Here is an 18,372-nt window from a genome sequence, read left to right as displayed (position 1 = left end):
ATCAGTAATATAACAATGTAAGTACACAATAAAGTACATGGTCAAAAGATATACTGAAACATATTATGATTGTGATCAAGTGCTGATGAAAGGAAAATATATACACCTATATATCTATATGTATAATTAACCAAACAAAAAAAAACTTTTAATAAAAGATCGAGCTGACCAGTTCCCCCGGCAGCACCCGTTCACGAGTTGACGCGTGAGTCAGCCAAGCTCAACCACAATAGAGGGAATCCTTTTATAATTTCACAACAATGTAAACTAACTAGCCGCGTCCCGGGGCTTCGCTCCCGTGGGAGTTTCGAGATAAAAAGTGTTGTATGTGTTATTCCAGGTTATACTCTATCCACGTACCAAATGTTTAACAATCCGCCCGTAGATTTTGCGTGAATAACAAACATACACACTTACATCCTCACAAACTTTCGCGTTTATAATATTAGTAGTATATAAAAATATGGGATAAAAAAAAATATTAAGTCATATAATTACTTATTTAATTCATTGAAGACATTCAAAGACACACATTGGAAATGATATTACTTACGCAATATAAAAAAATATAAAAAAAGACTTATATACTAAGTACAGACATAAAATAATTGTCACTAATTGTGACGCACAAAAATAAAGTGCAAGGAAAAATGTCGTTTAAATCTCAAAAATTGTGTTGTAGGTAAATTATAAACTGGCGATTTTCTCAATGTTTCTCATACAATGATTGGATCTTTATTTCACATCTTTAGTTTTTAGAGAAGACCAGTCAGTTTGTAATATTCCTTATTCATAATTATAAAGCGATGATATTTGGTTTTATTTTTGTAATGATCATTGTTCCTTGCATCAAAATCACACTTAAAACTAACACACAGGAAAATCTAAAATGAAAAAATATCGAAATATTCGTAAAAATGTCGAAAAAATCGTAAAAAAAATGTTAAATGTCAAAATGTAAAAAAAAAAATGTTAATATGGAATCCGGAAGGGATAGTTGCGGTGAGTATCGCCGATTCTGAAAAAAAAAAACGAGGTTATGTCCTTGAGTGCGTTTACATAGACACGAATCTTTCCGAGCGCTTTATTTGAATTATGTTGACTAAATTATAATAATAATCAAATAAAAGAGTATGTTTGCCGCTCGCAGCTCCACGTTTAACGTTTGGCTCTCTGTGCCTACTACAGTTTGCAAGAAATAAATTAATAACTGAAAATGTTGTAAACAACGCCATCTAACGGTATAAGTTCAGAGAACAGCTTTTCGCATTCACCTTAATTTTAACATTAAGAATTAATAGGTGCCTAATGAAAAATTTTCTTCTATGCTAACACAGTATGCAAATTAATTGAATTGAATTACCTAGTAGGTACGGAGTACTTATTAAATCTATGGTTTTGTATTGTTCTTTTTAATGTCAAATATAAATCCAAAGGAAGATTTTAGAGTGCCGTACCCAAAGGGTAAAGCGGGACCTTATTTGGGCTCCGCCGTTCTCACGAACCGTGATAGTAAGACAGTTGACATTTTCACAGATGTATTTAGGTACTCGTATAACAACAATGACTAAAAATCAGATTAAATATTTGAGTCGGCTCCCAAATTAATTAAAATATTTTTTTTCCACTTTTATGGACGGTATCCTTCATGCGCGAGTCCTACTCGCGCTTGGCCGGTTTATTATTTTTTACCCAAAGAAAGTAAAGACGGCTACAGTACAGTATAGCACCACGGTATAACCGGTCGATTGACTTGCAACCACTTGAAAATATAGACGTCAAGGTGTACGAATCGATAGACCCTAAAGGCACCACAACCAAATTGCCCGCGCACAAAAGTACCAGGCGAACAGAAATCAATAAGAGATCTCACCCAGCGAAAGTGAAGATCCTCTTGTTCCTGTTCAGCGCTTGCAGAGCCTTGACCTGCGTCGGGTCTAAGGCCACCTTCAGCGCCTGAAGGTTATCCCACAGGTGGGCTGGTGACGAAGCCTTCACCACCACGCTGTGGCCGCTGTCGATTTGGTATCTGCGAAATTCGAATTCAAAATTGTTTATTCAATTTAGGATGATATACGTTACTTATTGACGTCCAAAGAATACTTAAATTAAGTTACCGCCGACTTCCAAAGCGCAAGTGAAGAAGAAGCGGCGCAACAAACTTCACCGCAGCTATTTCTCCAAAGACATCAACTAAGAAAATGTATAGGGTAGTAGTTGCCATTATGTAAAATCGGATACTTTTTTCTAAATGTCAAAAATAAAAATGTCATATTTTTTTTTTCTTTTTTTTTTTATTTCACATATAAAGAACAAATATATATAGTACATAATATAAGAACACTGACAAAAACCACAGAGGTTTGTCCACAGTGAGCATCAACGTCAGCAGTAGTATAAAATATTTTGTATTAATCACTTAACAGTAATATAGGAACCACGTACGTAGACCATTTTAAACAAAACAAGTACCTAGTAGTAATTTGCAATCTAACACAATTGTTCGATAAAGTAGGACTTAAGTTTATTTTTAATATTTTTAGGAGTTAAGTCATTTTTTACAGAGGTGGGTAGTGCATTAACTAATCTCGGAAGGAGATATCGCGCTGTCCTCTGCCCGTACGTATTGTTGGCTATAGACGTGCACAGTTTCTCTCTGGCAACAGCTCGAGTATATATAGGGTGATTATGTGGTTCGCATGGATTTAGCAAGTACTTCGACGTAGTACCTACTAATTCCATGGTGGCTTGTATGACAGCGGGGCAAGTGACGTCATAAATTTTGGAGTCAAAAAAGTTGGTCCTGTCTGAGTCATTATCATCATATTCAGGAGGCAAAATAGACAATGGTAATTTTCCTTGTTATTTAATTCTCAATGAAGCAACAGCATTAAGCGTCTTATCGGATAACTCTATTGGTCAAAATCTTTGGTCAGCAAAAAAAAACAATGATGATGTATAGCAGTAATTTAATGAAATGATACCTATTGCCTTTTTGGATTTTACTACAAAAAATAACATCAATTTTCATATTAAAAACAATCGACGGGAATATATATTTTTTTAATTTCCTGGCTCCATCGTTCGCCATAACGATGATTTTGCCAACGTCAAGATTGAGATTGACACGGAATATAATATGTTCTAATGATATTATAAACACGGATCAGTGTGTAACCTAAAATATAATAGTATATAAATATATTATACATACATACATACGGATAAAGTAAATAAAAATTATAAGTAGATATTTGTATTTGTCATTGAAAAAATATTTTAAATTAAGGAATGCAAAAAAAAAAATATTGCTTGCCAGTGCAGCATCAATCCTGAACACTTATGGTTAGATCTTTAAAAGTAGGCAATGGATTTCAATGTGGATTTTTAAATAGATAGATATTTAAGAGGAAGGTTTATATGTATACTAGTTTATGCCCGCGGCTTGGTCCGCGTCAATTTCCCTGGGGAACAGTTATGTTTACGGTATGAAAGGTACCCTATGTCTTGGTCCACACTTCAAACTACATGTATGCAAATTTCAAGGAAATTGGTTGAGTAGATAGAGCGTGAAGAGGTAACAAACAAATTTTCGCGTTTGTAATTGACCGAGTGAGCGAAGCGAGCGAGGTCTAACATTCTACTTGGGGCAAAAATATTTTTTTTGTATGTATGTTTGTAACGCGTTAACTTCGGAACCGTTGGTCCGATTTTGATGAAATTTAAAAGATATGTAGGATCTGTCCATAGAATTTTTAAGTTAGTACGCCATCAAAATTGATTCAGTCGTTTTTGAAATATTCACAATATTGTAAAATCTCTTCAAAATTTATTGTGTTCGCGTGGTCTACGTTCGTGGCGAGCAACTAGTATTGGTTTTAGGATAACTATGCATGTTGAACTCGTGCGAAGCCGGGTCGAGGTGCTAGTATTAAATGAAAACTTCATACAATGAAGTCTTTATTTATTACTAGCACCCCGCCCCGGCTTCGCACAGGTAAGATCCTACCTGATGAGCAGCTGAGCCGCGGTAATATTAAGTCCATCAGCCATCGCTTGTACCAGGGGGTCATCAATGACGGCTGGTAGTCCGCTGGTGTACTCCTTCGGGGTCCCTTTGGACCCCAACACCCCGAAGCAAGACAGTTTGACCTCGCGCGCGGAACAGAAGCCTGCCAGGGGTCGCTGGCTCAGGTAGGGGTGGCACTCCACCTGGATGTGGACAAAGAAAAATAATAAAAATAATTCACTATTGATATTAGAAACTATTTTCACACAGTACTCTCTCTTGTAAAGTTTAGATGCAGCCGTCTACAATTAGACATTTCCTCAAGTTCACCCAGGTGCACCCAGGAACGGCTCCGGCGAGAGAACTCATCAACGGACATGATATTTTTTTCTGACAGCATTGAAAATGACATTTTTGTAAATTATTTCTCACCTGATTAATAACTGGCTTGACCCTGCCCTTATCCAAGATCCTTTGCAGCTGTTTGGAGTTGAAGTTACTCAAACCGATGCTTTTGACGAGCCCTTTGGTGACAAGCGTCTCCATGCCGTACCAGGCGTCCATGAAGTCTGAGGAGGAGTACTGCACCACGTTCGCGATCTTCGGGATAGGGTCGGGGCCTTCCTGTAAATTGCAATCATTTTGAAAAATTAGTTTACCCATTTATCGGGCATTAGGATTTTCGAAAATTTAATTTTACTTTTTTAGAGATTGGCTGCATTCCAGGGATTTGACAATATCGAGATAATAAGTAAGATGTTGGTATCTTACGAAATATTTCTTTTATCTATGATCTGGACCGATACAGCTCTCTACTGGTGATTTTTGGAAGTCTGAAGCTCTGATGAATCACTAAAGTCCTGGTAGTTTCACGAGAGTATCTTTTGAAAGAATGAAACTCTACATGGGTCAGTCAAAGGTCGAACATTATCGACGCCTTAATGCAGAACTTTGTCTAAAACCTTGGTTTTCAAAACTGATTTTTGATAGAAGAGTTGCTTCTACCATATGTAGACTTAGATTTGGTAATTGTTGTATTGCTACTCATTTACAAAGAATTGGTGTTCTTAGTGCAGATATATGTGACTGTGCTTTAGTTGAAGAAGGTGATATTGATCATCTTCTGTTCAGATGTCCAAAATATGACTAAAAGCCTCTTTACCAGTTCCTTATAGAACTCCGTGCTCCTCTTCCTTGTGATTCCTTTACTTTACAGATTTTAAATACATTAAAGCTCATGCTTCTTTCCTTTCTTATTATAATATTTATGTTTAAAACTATTTATTGACCCTTACATGACATATGATAATATATGTATTTATTGCCCTCATCCTTCAACACCGCCTAAACTCCATCCTATCGTCCAATAACAATGTAACTAGACACTGGCAAAAAAAGCTCTATTGAAGAAGTTTGATTGCCACAAAGAAGAAAAGAAGAAAAAGAAGAATCACTGAAGTGTGATAGTTCTGAAGATTATTAATCTCTTGTTCAACAAAAAGAAAATAAAATTTTTAGCAATGACTTTACATCTGCTATCTCGATCTTCATTCAAAATAAACAATTTTAATGATCAGCATCACCATCAGCTGTGATGCCGCGAAGTCCAGAGTCAGCGTAAAAAAAAATCATTAAAATTAAGAATAAGCTGTGATTTTACTAACGGCCGCTTTCTTAATGTCAATCCTCCTTGGGAATGCTATTGTTACCTCATGACAAGGCTAGTGTCCCTTAGTCGCCTCGTACGACATCCACGGGGGGATATGGAGTGGTGCTATTAGGGGAAACCACTTAGTGTAAAACTTAGAAGTACCAGGCGAACATAAGCATAGAAGAGCTTACCTTAAAAGACACAGGGTTGTGTATCAAATATAGATCGAAGTACGTCAGTCCGATCGCTTTGAGGGATTCGCTGCAAGCTGTGTGGACCAGGTCCGAGCGGTGGAAGGTGCTCCAAAGTTTTGATATTATGAATAGGTCCTCGCTGAAACCATAGACAGAGAAGGATATAGACCCCGTTATATCTTCCATTTCGCTCATACAAGAATGAGATTTGCTTAAAAAATACTTCATCATCATCATATCGAGTGTGTTATTGCTAACACCGGTGTCCGATTTTATTCAAGTCGCCTAAAGGCATCTGACATGACTTTTACGACTACTTACCGCCATATATATTAGCAGAAAAACATAAGGAACATTATACGGCTCGAAGGACCAAACTGTTACATCTTGTCTTAGTGTTATAAATAATTATACGAGCAAATTTTTTCAACATTTAAAAGTAACAATAGCGAAAATGGCGGATGACAGAATTTGTTTTGTAGAAAAAAAGCATCGCGCAGGCGCGAGCTTATCGTCACAGCGCATGCGCGTAGACAAACATAAGTTTCACCAGCCGTTATAGACATTTGGGGGTCATTTTAGGGGTCTACATGCATACCTAAGTACCGTGAAAGCGAAACAAACAGACAGACTTTCGCATTTATAATACTAGTTGTTCGCCGCGAACTTAGACCTTGCGAACACAATAAATTTTTACAAAATTGTGAATATTTCAAAAACGACTTAACCTATTTTGTTGCTCCACTAATTTAAAAATTCTATTGACAGAACCTAATCCTACATACGTTTAAAATTTCTCAGAATCAGACCAAAACGCTTCGAAAGTTATCGCGTTACAAACATACTTTAAAAAAAGTATTTTCGCCCCCAAGTTGATTTTTAGCTGGATTAGCCGCATTGGGCCGCGAAATTGTATGGAAAATCTTCACATTCGGTACCTAACATTCTTAGTTTGAATTCAAATTCAAATTCAAAATTCAAATAATTTATTCAGAAATTAGACCTTCACAGGCACTTTTTCTCGTTCACAAGCTACAAACTACTGGCATTTCGGATCGACCACTGCTGAGAAGAAATGCGAGATGACCAGTTGCCTCTGGCAGCACCCGTTCACGAGTTGACGCATGGGTCAGCCATCGCGTAGCTCAACCATAATAGAGGGAACCTCACGACCCGGCCCACGACGCCACCACCAGATTGACCATTTGAGCGAGCATGACACACTCGATTCCCATGACTTTGGTTACCTAACCTCACCATTCGTAGTCATAGTTTTTAGTCACTCACCGCTTCACAGTTCCATCATCAATCTTTGTCTTGATAGCCTCTCCGACCTCCTTCTCGTTGCCATAGATGTACGCGGTGTCTATGGCCCGGTAGCCCATGTCTATGGCCGCTTCGATCACGGGCCGGACGAGGCGATTGTCTAGCTGGAAATATACATTAATTACGTTAGTTTTCGGTTTAATTATATATAATAATGGTAGATTATCGGTACACCACAACAACCGTATATATACTTCTATAATATCTATACTATTATTATAAAGAGGTAAGCGTTTGCGAGTTGTTGTGGCGAGTAATCTCCGAAACTGCCGAACCACTTTCAAAAATTCTTTCACCATTTGAAACACATCCATAGTACATCCGAGATTGCTATAGGCTATATTTTATCTCAAAATTCTCACTGGAGCGAAGCCCCGGGCAACATTTAGTTATTCATAAAGAAATTAATTATACTTTACTATAGCAATCTTGGATAATGTACCTTTCTAATGATGAAATAATTTTTGAAATCGGTTCGATAGTTTCGGAGATTACCCGCCTCAAACATACAAACTCACAAACGCTTACCTCTTTATTATAATAGTATAGATTACGATGCAAGACAGTAAAGTCGAGGTGTACGTAACTATTCGGTACGTATCTGTGTAACTTTATGACCGGCCGCCTACCTGACGTACCTTACCCGGCGACCCCACCATATTTGGTGGGGTCATATTTTCCATTTTACCTTAAACTTGGCAAAATTGCTCCGGCCACGTTGTCCAACTTCATTTAATAACGCCTATTTATTTATACAGCTTCACATCTTTAACCTCTACGGGACAGACAAAGCCTAGGGTCACGATATTAGAAGGTAAATCACTATCTTCATTTGAGCGCTATACATTCTCGGCTGTGAAGCTCCGAAACCCAAGGTAGACTTGAAAAAAATCTAAAAAACACATAATGTTGTGACTTTACGACCGGCTGTCTGCTTGACGTCAACCCTCTTGGGAATTCCAAGACCAAGTTTCCCTGAAAAGTACCAGGCTACCAGAAATCCAAAGGAGACTCACCAGCGCCGTTCCAACAGCTAACACAGGCATCTCCAGTCCATTATTCAACACGATATAAGCCATGTTTTCCATTCTCCCGTAGACCAATTTCCCGGAAGCCAGTTCAGCTGTTCTCAGTTGGTATTCTTCCTCAGTTAAAGTTGCCGGTGGCTGTGTAGTCCTAGTAGTTACTTCTGGTCGATGAGACGCCGGTTGTTCAATTTGGTAGGACTTTTGCTGTGGAGATAATGATAAAAAAATATTAATTCTCTAAAATAGTCTTTGATAATCTTATATCTGAGTAAAAACGTGTACATGGTATCTTATCCTTTAGTCACCTCGTACGACATCCACGGGAGAATTCTATTAAATACAATTGTCTTCGGCTTGACCGATTTTAAGAATAAGATTTTAAGAGAAGGGTGTGGTCCACCCGAGCGTAGTCGGGACGGGCTGCCGGGTCGTGAGGTTCCCTCTAATATGGTTGAGCTACGCGATGGCTGACCCATGCGTCAACTCGTGAACGGGTGCTGCCAGAGGGAACTGGTCTTCTCGTTTCTCATATATTTTCATGTAAGTTAATTGTGTTTCACATCGATATATATATATATTATAATCAGCACTCGGATCACAATCATAACCTGTTTTGATATACCTTTTGACTATGTACATTATGTACTTTTATATATTATTAGAAAGAAAAAAAAACATTGTAAGAAACAATAATGGTAAGCCGATCTGGCATGATAGGGACCGACACTGTTCAAATGAGTTTCTTTCGGCATTTCTTCTCGGCAGTGGTCGTTCCGAAATGCCAGTAGTTTGTAGCTTATGAGAAATAACTATAAATATTGACGAGAAAAAGTGCCTGTGAAGGTCTAATTTCTGAATAAATGATTTGAATTTGAATTTGAACATATAATAAAATTAAGTGGCCTGTGTCTGTCTGTACAATTTTTACAGTTGTATTATACCGGAAGGTAGTTATCAAACTACTTTCATTAGTATGGGTATAGGTTTCATCAGCGATACGTTGCTTAGAACCCGAGATAATAATAATTTATGAGCGTACGCACGAAACAAACGAAGTTCATCGGGCGAAAGTTAATGTAAAATATGATCATTCCTGTGATCTACAAGCAAAGAATTCTTTATTACTGTTACACAACATGTTTTTAATTTGTCGACCTCGGTGGCGCAGTGGTAAAGTTCTTGCCACTGAACCGAGAGGTCTCGGGTTCGATCCCCGGTCGGGTCATGATGGAAAATGATCTTTTTCTGATTGGCCCGGGTCTTGGATGTTTATCTATATATGTATTTGTTATAAAATATAGTATCGTTGAGTTAGTATCCCGTAACACAAGTCTCGAACTTACTTTGGGGCTAGCTCAATCTGTGCGATTTGTCATAATATATTTATTCTATTTTATTTATTTATTTTAGACAGATAAGATAAGATGTCACAAAATATCTATACAGGACTCTGTTTCCTGCCCTCTGGCGTACAAATATTCGTTCAAAATTACATCATTGATATTTATAACTGTATGTTCCTTGAACACAAAAAAATGGACGAAAATTGTGCCAGTTCGGATATTTCAACTTGAAGATCATAGAATCACAATTTTATCTTTCAGATTTATTTTAATCGTGACTCTGTCTCCCTCGTTAAGAGATAATAAACTGGGACGAAATATAACTATGGATAAGTACTTACAATAAAATAAACACACAATAACACACAAATCTTCATTATTGAACACGGGCCAACGACAAAGTGAGGTTTGGTTAGACTTCAAATTAATTTTTAAATCTACCCTACTTTATTTTACAGGTAATTCTTAGGCTTAGTTGACTAATTAAAATGTGTAAAGGTATTTACTAGCTGCGCTAGCTGCGGGCTTCACTCCCGTGGGAATTTCGGGATAAAAAGTACCCTAAGTGTTATTCTAGGTTATATTCTACCCGTGTACCAAATTTCATAACAATCCGTCCAGTACATTTTGCGTGATAGAATAACATGCATATACGTCACAGACCATTTAATATACATATATATATATATATATATATATATATATATATATACATCCTCACAAACCTTCGCATTTAATCATAATATTCTCGTAGGATTTGGGCAAGGTTAAATGAGGTAATTAAAAAAAAAAACAAACAACTATTGTGTCATATATATCAAACAAAAGCGCTCGTTATGTCTTGAAGAGGATCTCAATACATATATTCCTGTAATTATTGTAAAATAAACAGTTTCTATGTTACTCATGAAAAACGAAGACTGCTTTAGATTCAGAAAATGTTATTAATTCGAGAAAAAAGATGATTTTATATTTGGGCGCTGTTGTTTTTATTGAAATTAATAATTAAATATATACGGACAAATCACAGAGATTGAGCTAAACCAAGTAAGCTCGAGACTTGTGTTATGGGATACTAACTAAACGATACTATATTTTATAAGAAATAAACATCCAAGACCCGGGCCAATCAGAAAAAGATCATTTTCCATCATGAGCCGACCGGGGATCGAACCCGAGACCTCTCGGTTCAGTGGCAAGCACTTTACCACTGCGCCACCGAGGTCGTCAAAATAAAAACGTGTTGTCTAAATACTGTAATAAAGAATTCTTTGCTTGTAGATCATAGGAAACCTATAAGAATTCTAAAATAAATTGTAGTAACCCTTTTCACGAGAGTTTACTTAACCGGTTTTTAAATAAGGTAATTCATGAGGATGCTTTAGGTGTATTATTGTTTACCCGAGCAAAGCCAGGACGGGTCGCTAGTGTCGAATAAAATATTAGTTGTTCGCCGCAAACTTAGATCACGCGAACACAATAAATTTTGATGAGTTTTTACAAAATTGTGAATATTTCAAAAACGACATAACCGATTTTGTTGCCGCACAAACGTAAAATTTCTATTGACAGATCCTACATGACTTTGAAATTTCATCAAAATCAGACCAACGGTTCGAAAGTAATCTCGTTACAAACACATACATACATACAAAAAATGTATTTTTACCCCAAGTTGATTTGTAACTAGTGACTTTCGAGCATACCTCAAACAAAGCGATGATCTTCGAAACAGATTTCTTCCTCGGCCGCTCTCTCGGGTTTATTTCTTTCTTGTTATTCTCGATTTTCTCCACAGAATTCATCCTAACAATAATTTGATGTACTTTCCCTTTCACAGCATCACCTAGATCAACGTCTGCAACACTCTTTAGCCTTTCTTTCGTAATATCTTTATTCTCATTCATTGATTTCCACTGTTCTACTTTAGATCCTTGAGAAAACACATCGTTTTCAACCTTACCGTCAAAGCTTATAGGTTCAAATTCCAATGTTTCTATTTTACTTTCTTGTACTGTTCTATTTTCAATTGGAATATCTACTTTGTAATCAGTGGTGTTAGGTTCATATTTGAATGTGTCTGAATCTTTTTCTTCCACTTTGTCGGAATTTTCATCATTGCTAATTGGAGTTATGTCATATTCCGCGGATGTATGTCCTACTGTCTCAACGACGATTTCTCTAGGGACATTTTCATTTAAATTTTCAGCTGGTGGTTCCAAAAATTCTATACTATTCTGATTTACAATACCAACTCTGCTAGTACTGGCAATTATTTTATTTTTTAATGTTATTGATTCAATTTCATCTCTTTGTGAGAACTCGGTGGGTTTGTCGAAAATCATTACATTATTTAGATTCGAATTTTCAATGTTCGCTGTCGATTCTTCTTCATTATTATCTTCAATTTCATGATACTGAACTTTGTCGTCTTGTATTTCTACGGTATAGCCTTTCTTTGTATCTAAATGTTCTATTGGTAGATAGTCAATGCTAGTGTCATAACCAATAGAGTCTAAATTACTTTCTTTCAAAAGTTCATCTACAATTATTGGCTTTCTATCTATATGTTCTTCTTTCATTGTTTCTGGTTTGATTTCTTTAGGCTTAATTATTGGAAGTTTGACACGAGGTCTTGGTTCATCTTGTCTCTGAAAAATTAAAATAGATAGGCTGAATAAATAAATTGCTCTCTCTCTCTCTCTCATTATCGCGTGTTTCCGACTGAATTCGGCTATGACGCCGCGAAGCTCAGGATCAGTGTAGATTACTCTAGATAGTAAAGTGTGACTTTACTATCTAGTAGTCGATCAAGAATGTTATTATTGGATATCAGTTTCCTAGGCAGCGTCCTCGTACGATATCCGCGGGATGATATTTCAGTGGTCCTGTCCTAGGATGGAACCACACGCTAAAAATATTACTTATCATTAAACTATAAATAGTAACTTATAAATTATTATTTTCATTAATTATTCGTATTAATTTTAAGTGATGTACTTACTTCAAACATAGCTATTTTTGATAGTACTGACTTTTTCTTCGGTACATCAATCAGGACTTCCTTTTTAGGAGTCAAGTTGTCTGTTCCAAATTCCTGTGAACGAATTCTATGAAGCAACCGGCTCACTTTTCCTGGTTTATATTCTGTATCCATATTTTCTTTATCGTCTTTACTTTCTATATTGCTATCTATTACAGGAATACCATTTGTTTGATTTTTCTCAATTGCGATTTCAATCGGTGTTAGTTCATTTGTACATTCAGTCGATTCCGTAATAAATGGTTTCATTACTACATTTTCTTGTGATATCGGTTTTATTGTTAGTTCTGGTTCTTTAACATTGTCTAGTATTGCTTCTGGTTCCGTTTGAATGACATTGTCTAATTCTACATTGTTAATGTTTTCACCAATCTCTTTTACCGTATTTATGATCGATTTCTTGTCTACTTGTATGACATTTTCTCTCATCTCGGGTTCAATCAACTCTATAGCCGCTACTTTGACTGGATCCATTAATTGTTTGTGTTTCACATTATCTGTTTTTGAATTTTCTATCACTGTAGGTTTATTAATTTCTATTTTTTCAACATCATTGGCTTTATCGTCGTTTTTAATATTGTATTTAGTTCTTACAGCTTTTTGAGGAAAATGTTTATGAACAGGTACTCTCATTTCATTTTTTTCTGCTTTCGGTTCATCTTTTTTGACAACCCTTTCAGCCGGCTTAGCTATTTTGATTTCCTGTTCACTTTTGCGCTTCGACAGCGGTATTTTTGATTTAGGCTTATTAACATTAACAGAGGTGCCTATAGTAATAGGTTGTACCTTATTTTCTTCATAATCATGAATGATCTCTTCAAATGTATTGTCTAGTTTCTCTGGGTCTTCAACTTTGACGCTTTCTATAACATCAATAACATCGTTAGGTTCGCTAACTATCTCACCGTATATCTTTTCGAATTCATCTTCCGGCTGGGGAGTTTCTAACTTAATATCAGGTTTGGACGCTCGTCTGTCCAGTGGCGGTGGTATTCTGCTGTCTCTGAGTCTTGGTATCGACGATCTTTTTTGGTTAAGTCTCGGAGGTGGAGGCTGGAACAGTATATTGTTTGTTTTAAAATTAAATACTTTTTGGATTTTGTTTTTCTTTTCTTGTTTACACATAATCAATCAAATCACAGACATTTTCTCCCATATCAGTGCCAGTATCTTCTGTCTTTCTTTCATCCTACTCTTTTAACCATTATTTTTGTCAGTTACATCATACTATATTTTTACTATCTTATGGAATAACTTCAACTTACACTTTCTGATTAAAAAATATATTGTAATCTGATAGATACGCTGACTGCTAGATAATTTTGTTAGTTAAGTTATGTGTCAGCCCTATCTAACTTGTGAAATAAATTTTTACGTCTGTTGGATATGTTCTCAAACTCAATCTCAATTTGACGACCTCGGTGGCGCAGTGGTAAAGTTCTTGAGAGGTCCTGGGTTCGATTCGGGTTCGGTATGTACCAGGAAAGTATAAATTCAAACAAGTCGTTAATATCAGCTATTTCACCTCATTCTTGTCTACAGACGCACGCCTGCCTTCCGCCGGTGTACGGTTTTTCAATGTTGGTATCCTTGTCTTTCTCTCATCTTCTATCACCCTCACCGGCTGTGCCTTGATCACCTCTGATTTGATGCTGGGGTTTGAGTTTATCGTGTAGTATACTGCTCCGATGTGTTCCTGGAAATTGTTGAAAGTATATGTAAAGACTAGGGGTCCGTCCTGGCTTCGTTCGGGTAAAACCATCATAAAAAGTAGCCTATGTTATTATTGAAGCTTTCATATATCTCTATGTCAAATTTCATCAAAGTCGGTCGAGTAGATTAAGAGTTTGTTCATAACAAACAAAAAACAAAGAAACAAATATACAATTATTTTCTCTCTCTATAATATTAGTAAAGAATTATGGATAATTAGTTATTAATGTGGATATTCATCACGTAAAATCTACTAAAAAGGTAGGATTGAATAAAACCTGGAATAGCCCATAGAGTACTTCTGACATGGAAAATTAGCAGAATTGGGGGTGAAATTAGCAGAATATAATGTTTCAAGCGTCTTTTGTTTTGGGCCATAGATGATCTGAATGAGGACAATGACAAAACGAATATAAAACGCGTAGCACGTGCGTCATTGCGTTTACACGTTTTCTCTTTTTCTCACACGGTGCGTACACGATATGGGAAAAAGAGACAGCATGTGGACGTCAGTAACTTGCTACGTATTTGTATGTTTCGTTGTACGCTTTCTAGTTTAAATTAAGATAATTTGTTTGTTATTTAGTAAGATGTAATAGTTTCAAAGACAGAGTTTTCTGAACGACAGATGGCGAAGATATTTTATATATTCTTATTCTTTTACGGAACCTTTTTAAAAAGTAACTAAGCGTAGTTGTAGGAACCATGTCGATTGAGAGTATTCAATTTATCACAATTGGTATTATTTAATTCGCCTGCCATTCCAATATCTTGTTTTGCAAATACACCCTAAAGTATTTGCTGGAACGCAAAGAGTGAGCGAGAGGGATGTAGGAATGAAAAGGACGGAAGAACAGAAAAAAAAAAAACAAGATGGCGAATTCGGTGGAAACAAGAAGACGATGGTGTGCAAGTTTTATGATAAAATAAAAATTAATTAATTGGAGTTTTTCTCTGAAAATATACATATATTTTTCTCTACAAATGGTCCAGCTACGTCCAAATTTTTATATTTAGTTACTTGCTTTATATGCGTTTATAATTTTGAGGGTAAGCTTAAAATAAAAGACGTAGTTAATACATACTCAACAGTATTTATTTCAATATTTGTATTCAAATTTCTGTACAGTGGTGACCACGGTTTTACCTGGGAGAGTCTGTTTCTTGAACAAATGTTGGAAACTTACCGAAATGTCTTCAGTGACCGAAACTTTTTGCAGTTTTAAATCTCCTTTAGTGTATTCTGCTTCTTGCTTAGTCACTGTTATGACTGGTGATAGGACGTAGTCATCGGGATTTTCGGTCTTATTGTCAGGAGCTACGGTTGAGATTTCCGCGGCAATTTGTTCGCCACCTTCTCGTATATCCTGCTTGCCTGGTACCTCGCTCTCGATGTTCGTTGGAGTTATAAACTCATATTGAATTTTGTATACCGGTGCTTCCATTTTGTTTCTGCAAAAGTCGTGAAATTACCGATCGAAGTGCTACTGAACCGATTTTAATAAATCATCTGACGTGCTATCTCGGTGGCTACCTACAGACAAAGACAATACGAGAGATTTTCAAGTTTATGAAACATATCATTTAAGCGTAAGAAATAAATGTATTTTTAATGCGAATAATTTCCTCAATATTCTATTAGGTAATAATATAAGATTATTAATTATTAAAAAATCATATAACAACAATTTATATTTAAAATAGCAAACCGATGCTTATCATTTAACAATTATAACAATTAAACATAGGAACACCAACATAAAAACTAGTAGTTTGTTCTCATATATCTATAAATTGGTATTATTTAAATATTTATGGCCCTGTTTAAGAAATTACAATTAAGAAAATTAACAAAATCGCTTACAATTCTTTGCCATCCACGAAGAATTTCAAAAGGCGACTATGTCCGATGTTTTCCATTAATTTGTTAATTTTATAACATTATCTGTAGATAATTCGATTGCAATCGATAAGATAGGTGCATTTCGATATACTAAGTCATTTGCAAGAAAATCCTTTTGCGTGTCACTTCTGCGAACATCGTTTTGTCAATATGTGAATTCAAATATGTTTGACTCTGTAATCTTAATAGTCGCATTTCTCATGACTGAGCACAGTGGTCGTTACATGAAATGAAACAAAACGACTCACTTGGCACTATTACTCGTAATGGAGTGGTTTGCCATTGCCTTCTCCACTTCACACACAAGTTGATAATCAACCAGATGCTTTCCTTCACCGGAATCAAGTCAGATTGGTATAAAAACTATGTGGCATGAATAGGTTCACAGGCAGTCTTAACCGTTACACCACCTCCGCTTCAATGTTGTGAAGAGCTCAAGAATCAAGAACAATAAGTTCTTAGTAAAAAGTAAAAATGGAAACACTTATATACATATAGGAGAGTTCTTCTTTGCTTGTCTGTCGAGTCCCTTTTTTTCAAAGAACGTGTACCTAAGTACGTTGTCCTATCAAGTTCATTCCCTTTTAAATATTTTATACAAAAAATCATAGATTATATAATACTTCCAGCACTAATAAGTAAGTAGGTACCTTTTATATACTTATATACTTACTATATAGGTACCTATATACTATATATTATTATAGAGGTAAGCATTTGTAAGTTTTTATGTTTGGGGCGGGTATTCTGCGATACTACCGAACCGATTTCAAAAATTCTTTTACCATTAGAAAGGTACAAGATTGCTATAGGCCATATTTTATCTCAAAATTCCCACGGGAGCGAAGCCCCGGGCAACAACTAGTATAGATATAATTCCCATGTAGTACATGTATCAACTCCTCATTAAAGTATGTGAATTAAAAGATTACGTTGAGGGCGTTAAGCAATCTGATAATATTATATTTATCTTCATAAAAAATATCTTATCTTTTCTACTAATATTATAAATATTTATGTGAAAGTTCGTGAAGAATTAAGAAGTAATTTCTGTTACTCTTTCACGCAAAATCTACTGGAAGTATTGTTATGAATGTCAGTACATGGGTAGAATATAACCTGGAACATAGGGCACTATATATCCCGAAATTCCAAAGGGATTGAGGCCCCGGGGCGCAGCTACTTCTACATACGGACTTTAACATGAATAAATATCGTTTTGATTTAGACTAAGACGCGTTTTGACCCCCTGTAATTATACTGTAAACTTTTCGTATATAACAAAGTTAGAAATACATCTATCCCTGGGCTTCAACGCTTTACGGCTGAAGAAGAAATCGGGAAAAGGGTCAGATTAAAATAGGTTATATCTTTTGTATTCACATATTTACAAAAACGTTTTCTTTTACCGTCACCCAAATTCACGCGCACATCACTAACACGGTAAAGGAAAAAATCTGTGCGCAACAGATTACAAAAATATTATTTGACACTTCTTTTTTTAAACGTTTGTTTTTTTTTTTCTAAGTATATTTTTTTAATCAACACAACACAAATTAGGAAATTATTTTCCTTAGTAAATTGTTTTATGATTAAAAATATTTATTTAATTACCATTTCACTTATAACCATTTAAAGAGTATATTTAGTATTTTTTTAACATAATTGACGTCAAAAACAAAATTTTGTAAAATAAACTTGAACACTCGTTTGACTGTCAAGACTTACACTGAATTCTGGCCGCTATCTGACAGATAAAAAGTGATAATTATTGATTAGCCATTGAGGTAACTGATAATAGTTATTATTGATACCAGTGAGGTATTTATTTGGAAAGTAAATGAAAAAAAAAATTACAAATTTGACCATTTGCCAAGGTAAAAGAATTTAAAAAAGCACTAGACATTAAATTTAAAACTAAAAAAATGTACAAATGTTTACAAAAATTTCATTGACGGCAATTCGTTGCCTTTAGGTAATGTGCCCAGAAGGCTGGCAGCATTGCCACGTATGGCATGTGCTGATTCCCCGAGCGAGAACAGCTCCTCCGACACCCCAACAGTTTACAGCACGCAATCTTTTTGTCACACATTATGAATGCAATAAGATCTTACTGACAACAATAAAATCTTGTGTCTAAAAATGTCATTTTTCTAAAAATC

The 18,372-nt window shown here is 35.7% G+C and overlaps 1 protein-coding gene across 6 annotated transcripts; it reads right to left on the bottom strand.

Moving 5' to 3' along the window:
• Positions 1–486: 486 nt before the first annotated feature.
• LOC128682561 (titin-like) lies at positions 487–17,950 on the bottom strand. 6 transcript variants are annotated; one of them, XM_053767344.1, is made up of 13 exons: positions 17,825–17,944; positions 16,172–16,414; positions 15,495–15,841; positions 14,120–14,290; positions 12,556–13,647; positions 11,258–12,202; positions 8,197–8,412; positions 7,142–7,284; positions 5,852–5,993; positions 4,442–4,633; positions 4,010–4,212; positions 1,874–2,029; positions 487–1,018 (listed from the first exon to the last, which is right to left on the bottom strand). In XM_053767344.1, exons 3-13 carry the CDS (start codon positions 15,750–15,752, stop codon positions 973–975), a joined length of 3,564 nt encoding a protein of 1,187 aa, XP_053623319.1. In that variant the 5' UTR covers positions 15,753–15,841; positions 16,172–16,414; positions 17,825–17,944; the 3' UTR covers positions 487–972. The 6 variants fall into 6 exon arrangements, with proteins under 6 accessions (XP_053623319.1, XP_053623316.1, XP_053623315.1 ...); XM_053767341.1 differs by having other exon boundaries at positions 15,495–15,759; XM_053767340.1 differs by having other exon boundaries at positions 15,495–15,759; positions 16,172–16,338.
• Positions 17,951–18,372: the final 422 nt, after the last annotated feature.

This window comes from Plodia interpunctella, chromosome 30 (genome assembly GCF_027563975.2).
Source record: "Plodia interpunctella isolate USDA-ARS_2022_Savannah chromosome 30, ilPloInte3.2, whole genome shotgun sequence".
NCBI lineage: Eukaryota > Metazoa > Arthropoda > Insecta > Lepidoptera > Pyralidae > Plodia > Plodia interpunctella.
This window is presented reverse-complemented; position numbering and strand designations above follow the sequence as displayed.

Bases quoted from the DNA above. Each gene is read 5' to 3' on its own strand.
- LOC128682561 (XM_053767341.1), bottom strand. From the start codon at position 16,227: ATGGAAAACATCGGACATAGTCGCCTTTTGAAATTCTTCGTGGATGGC. The intron at 8,413-11,257 runs GTATGCTCGAAA...TTATCTCCACAG, and splicing joins AGATCATCGCTTTGTTTGAG to CAAAAGTCCTACCAAATTGA. The intron at 2,030-4,009 runs GTAGGATCTTAC...CGAATTTCGCAG, and splicing joins GCGGCTCAGCTGCTCATCAG to ATACCAAATCGACAGCGGCC.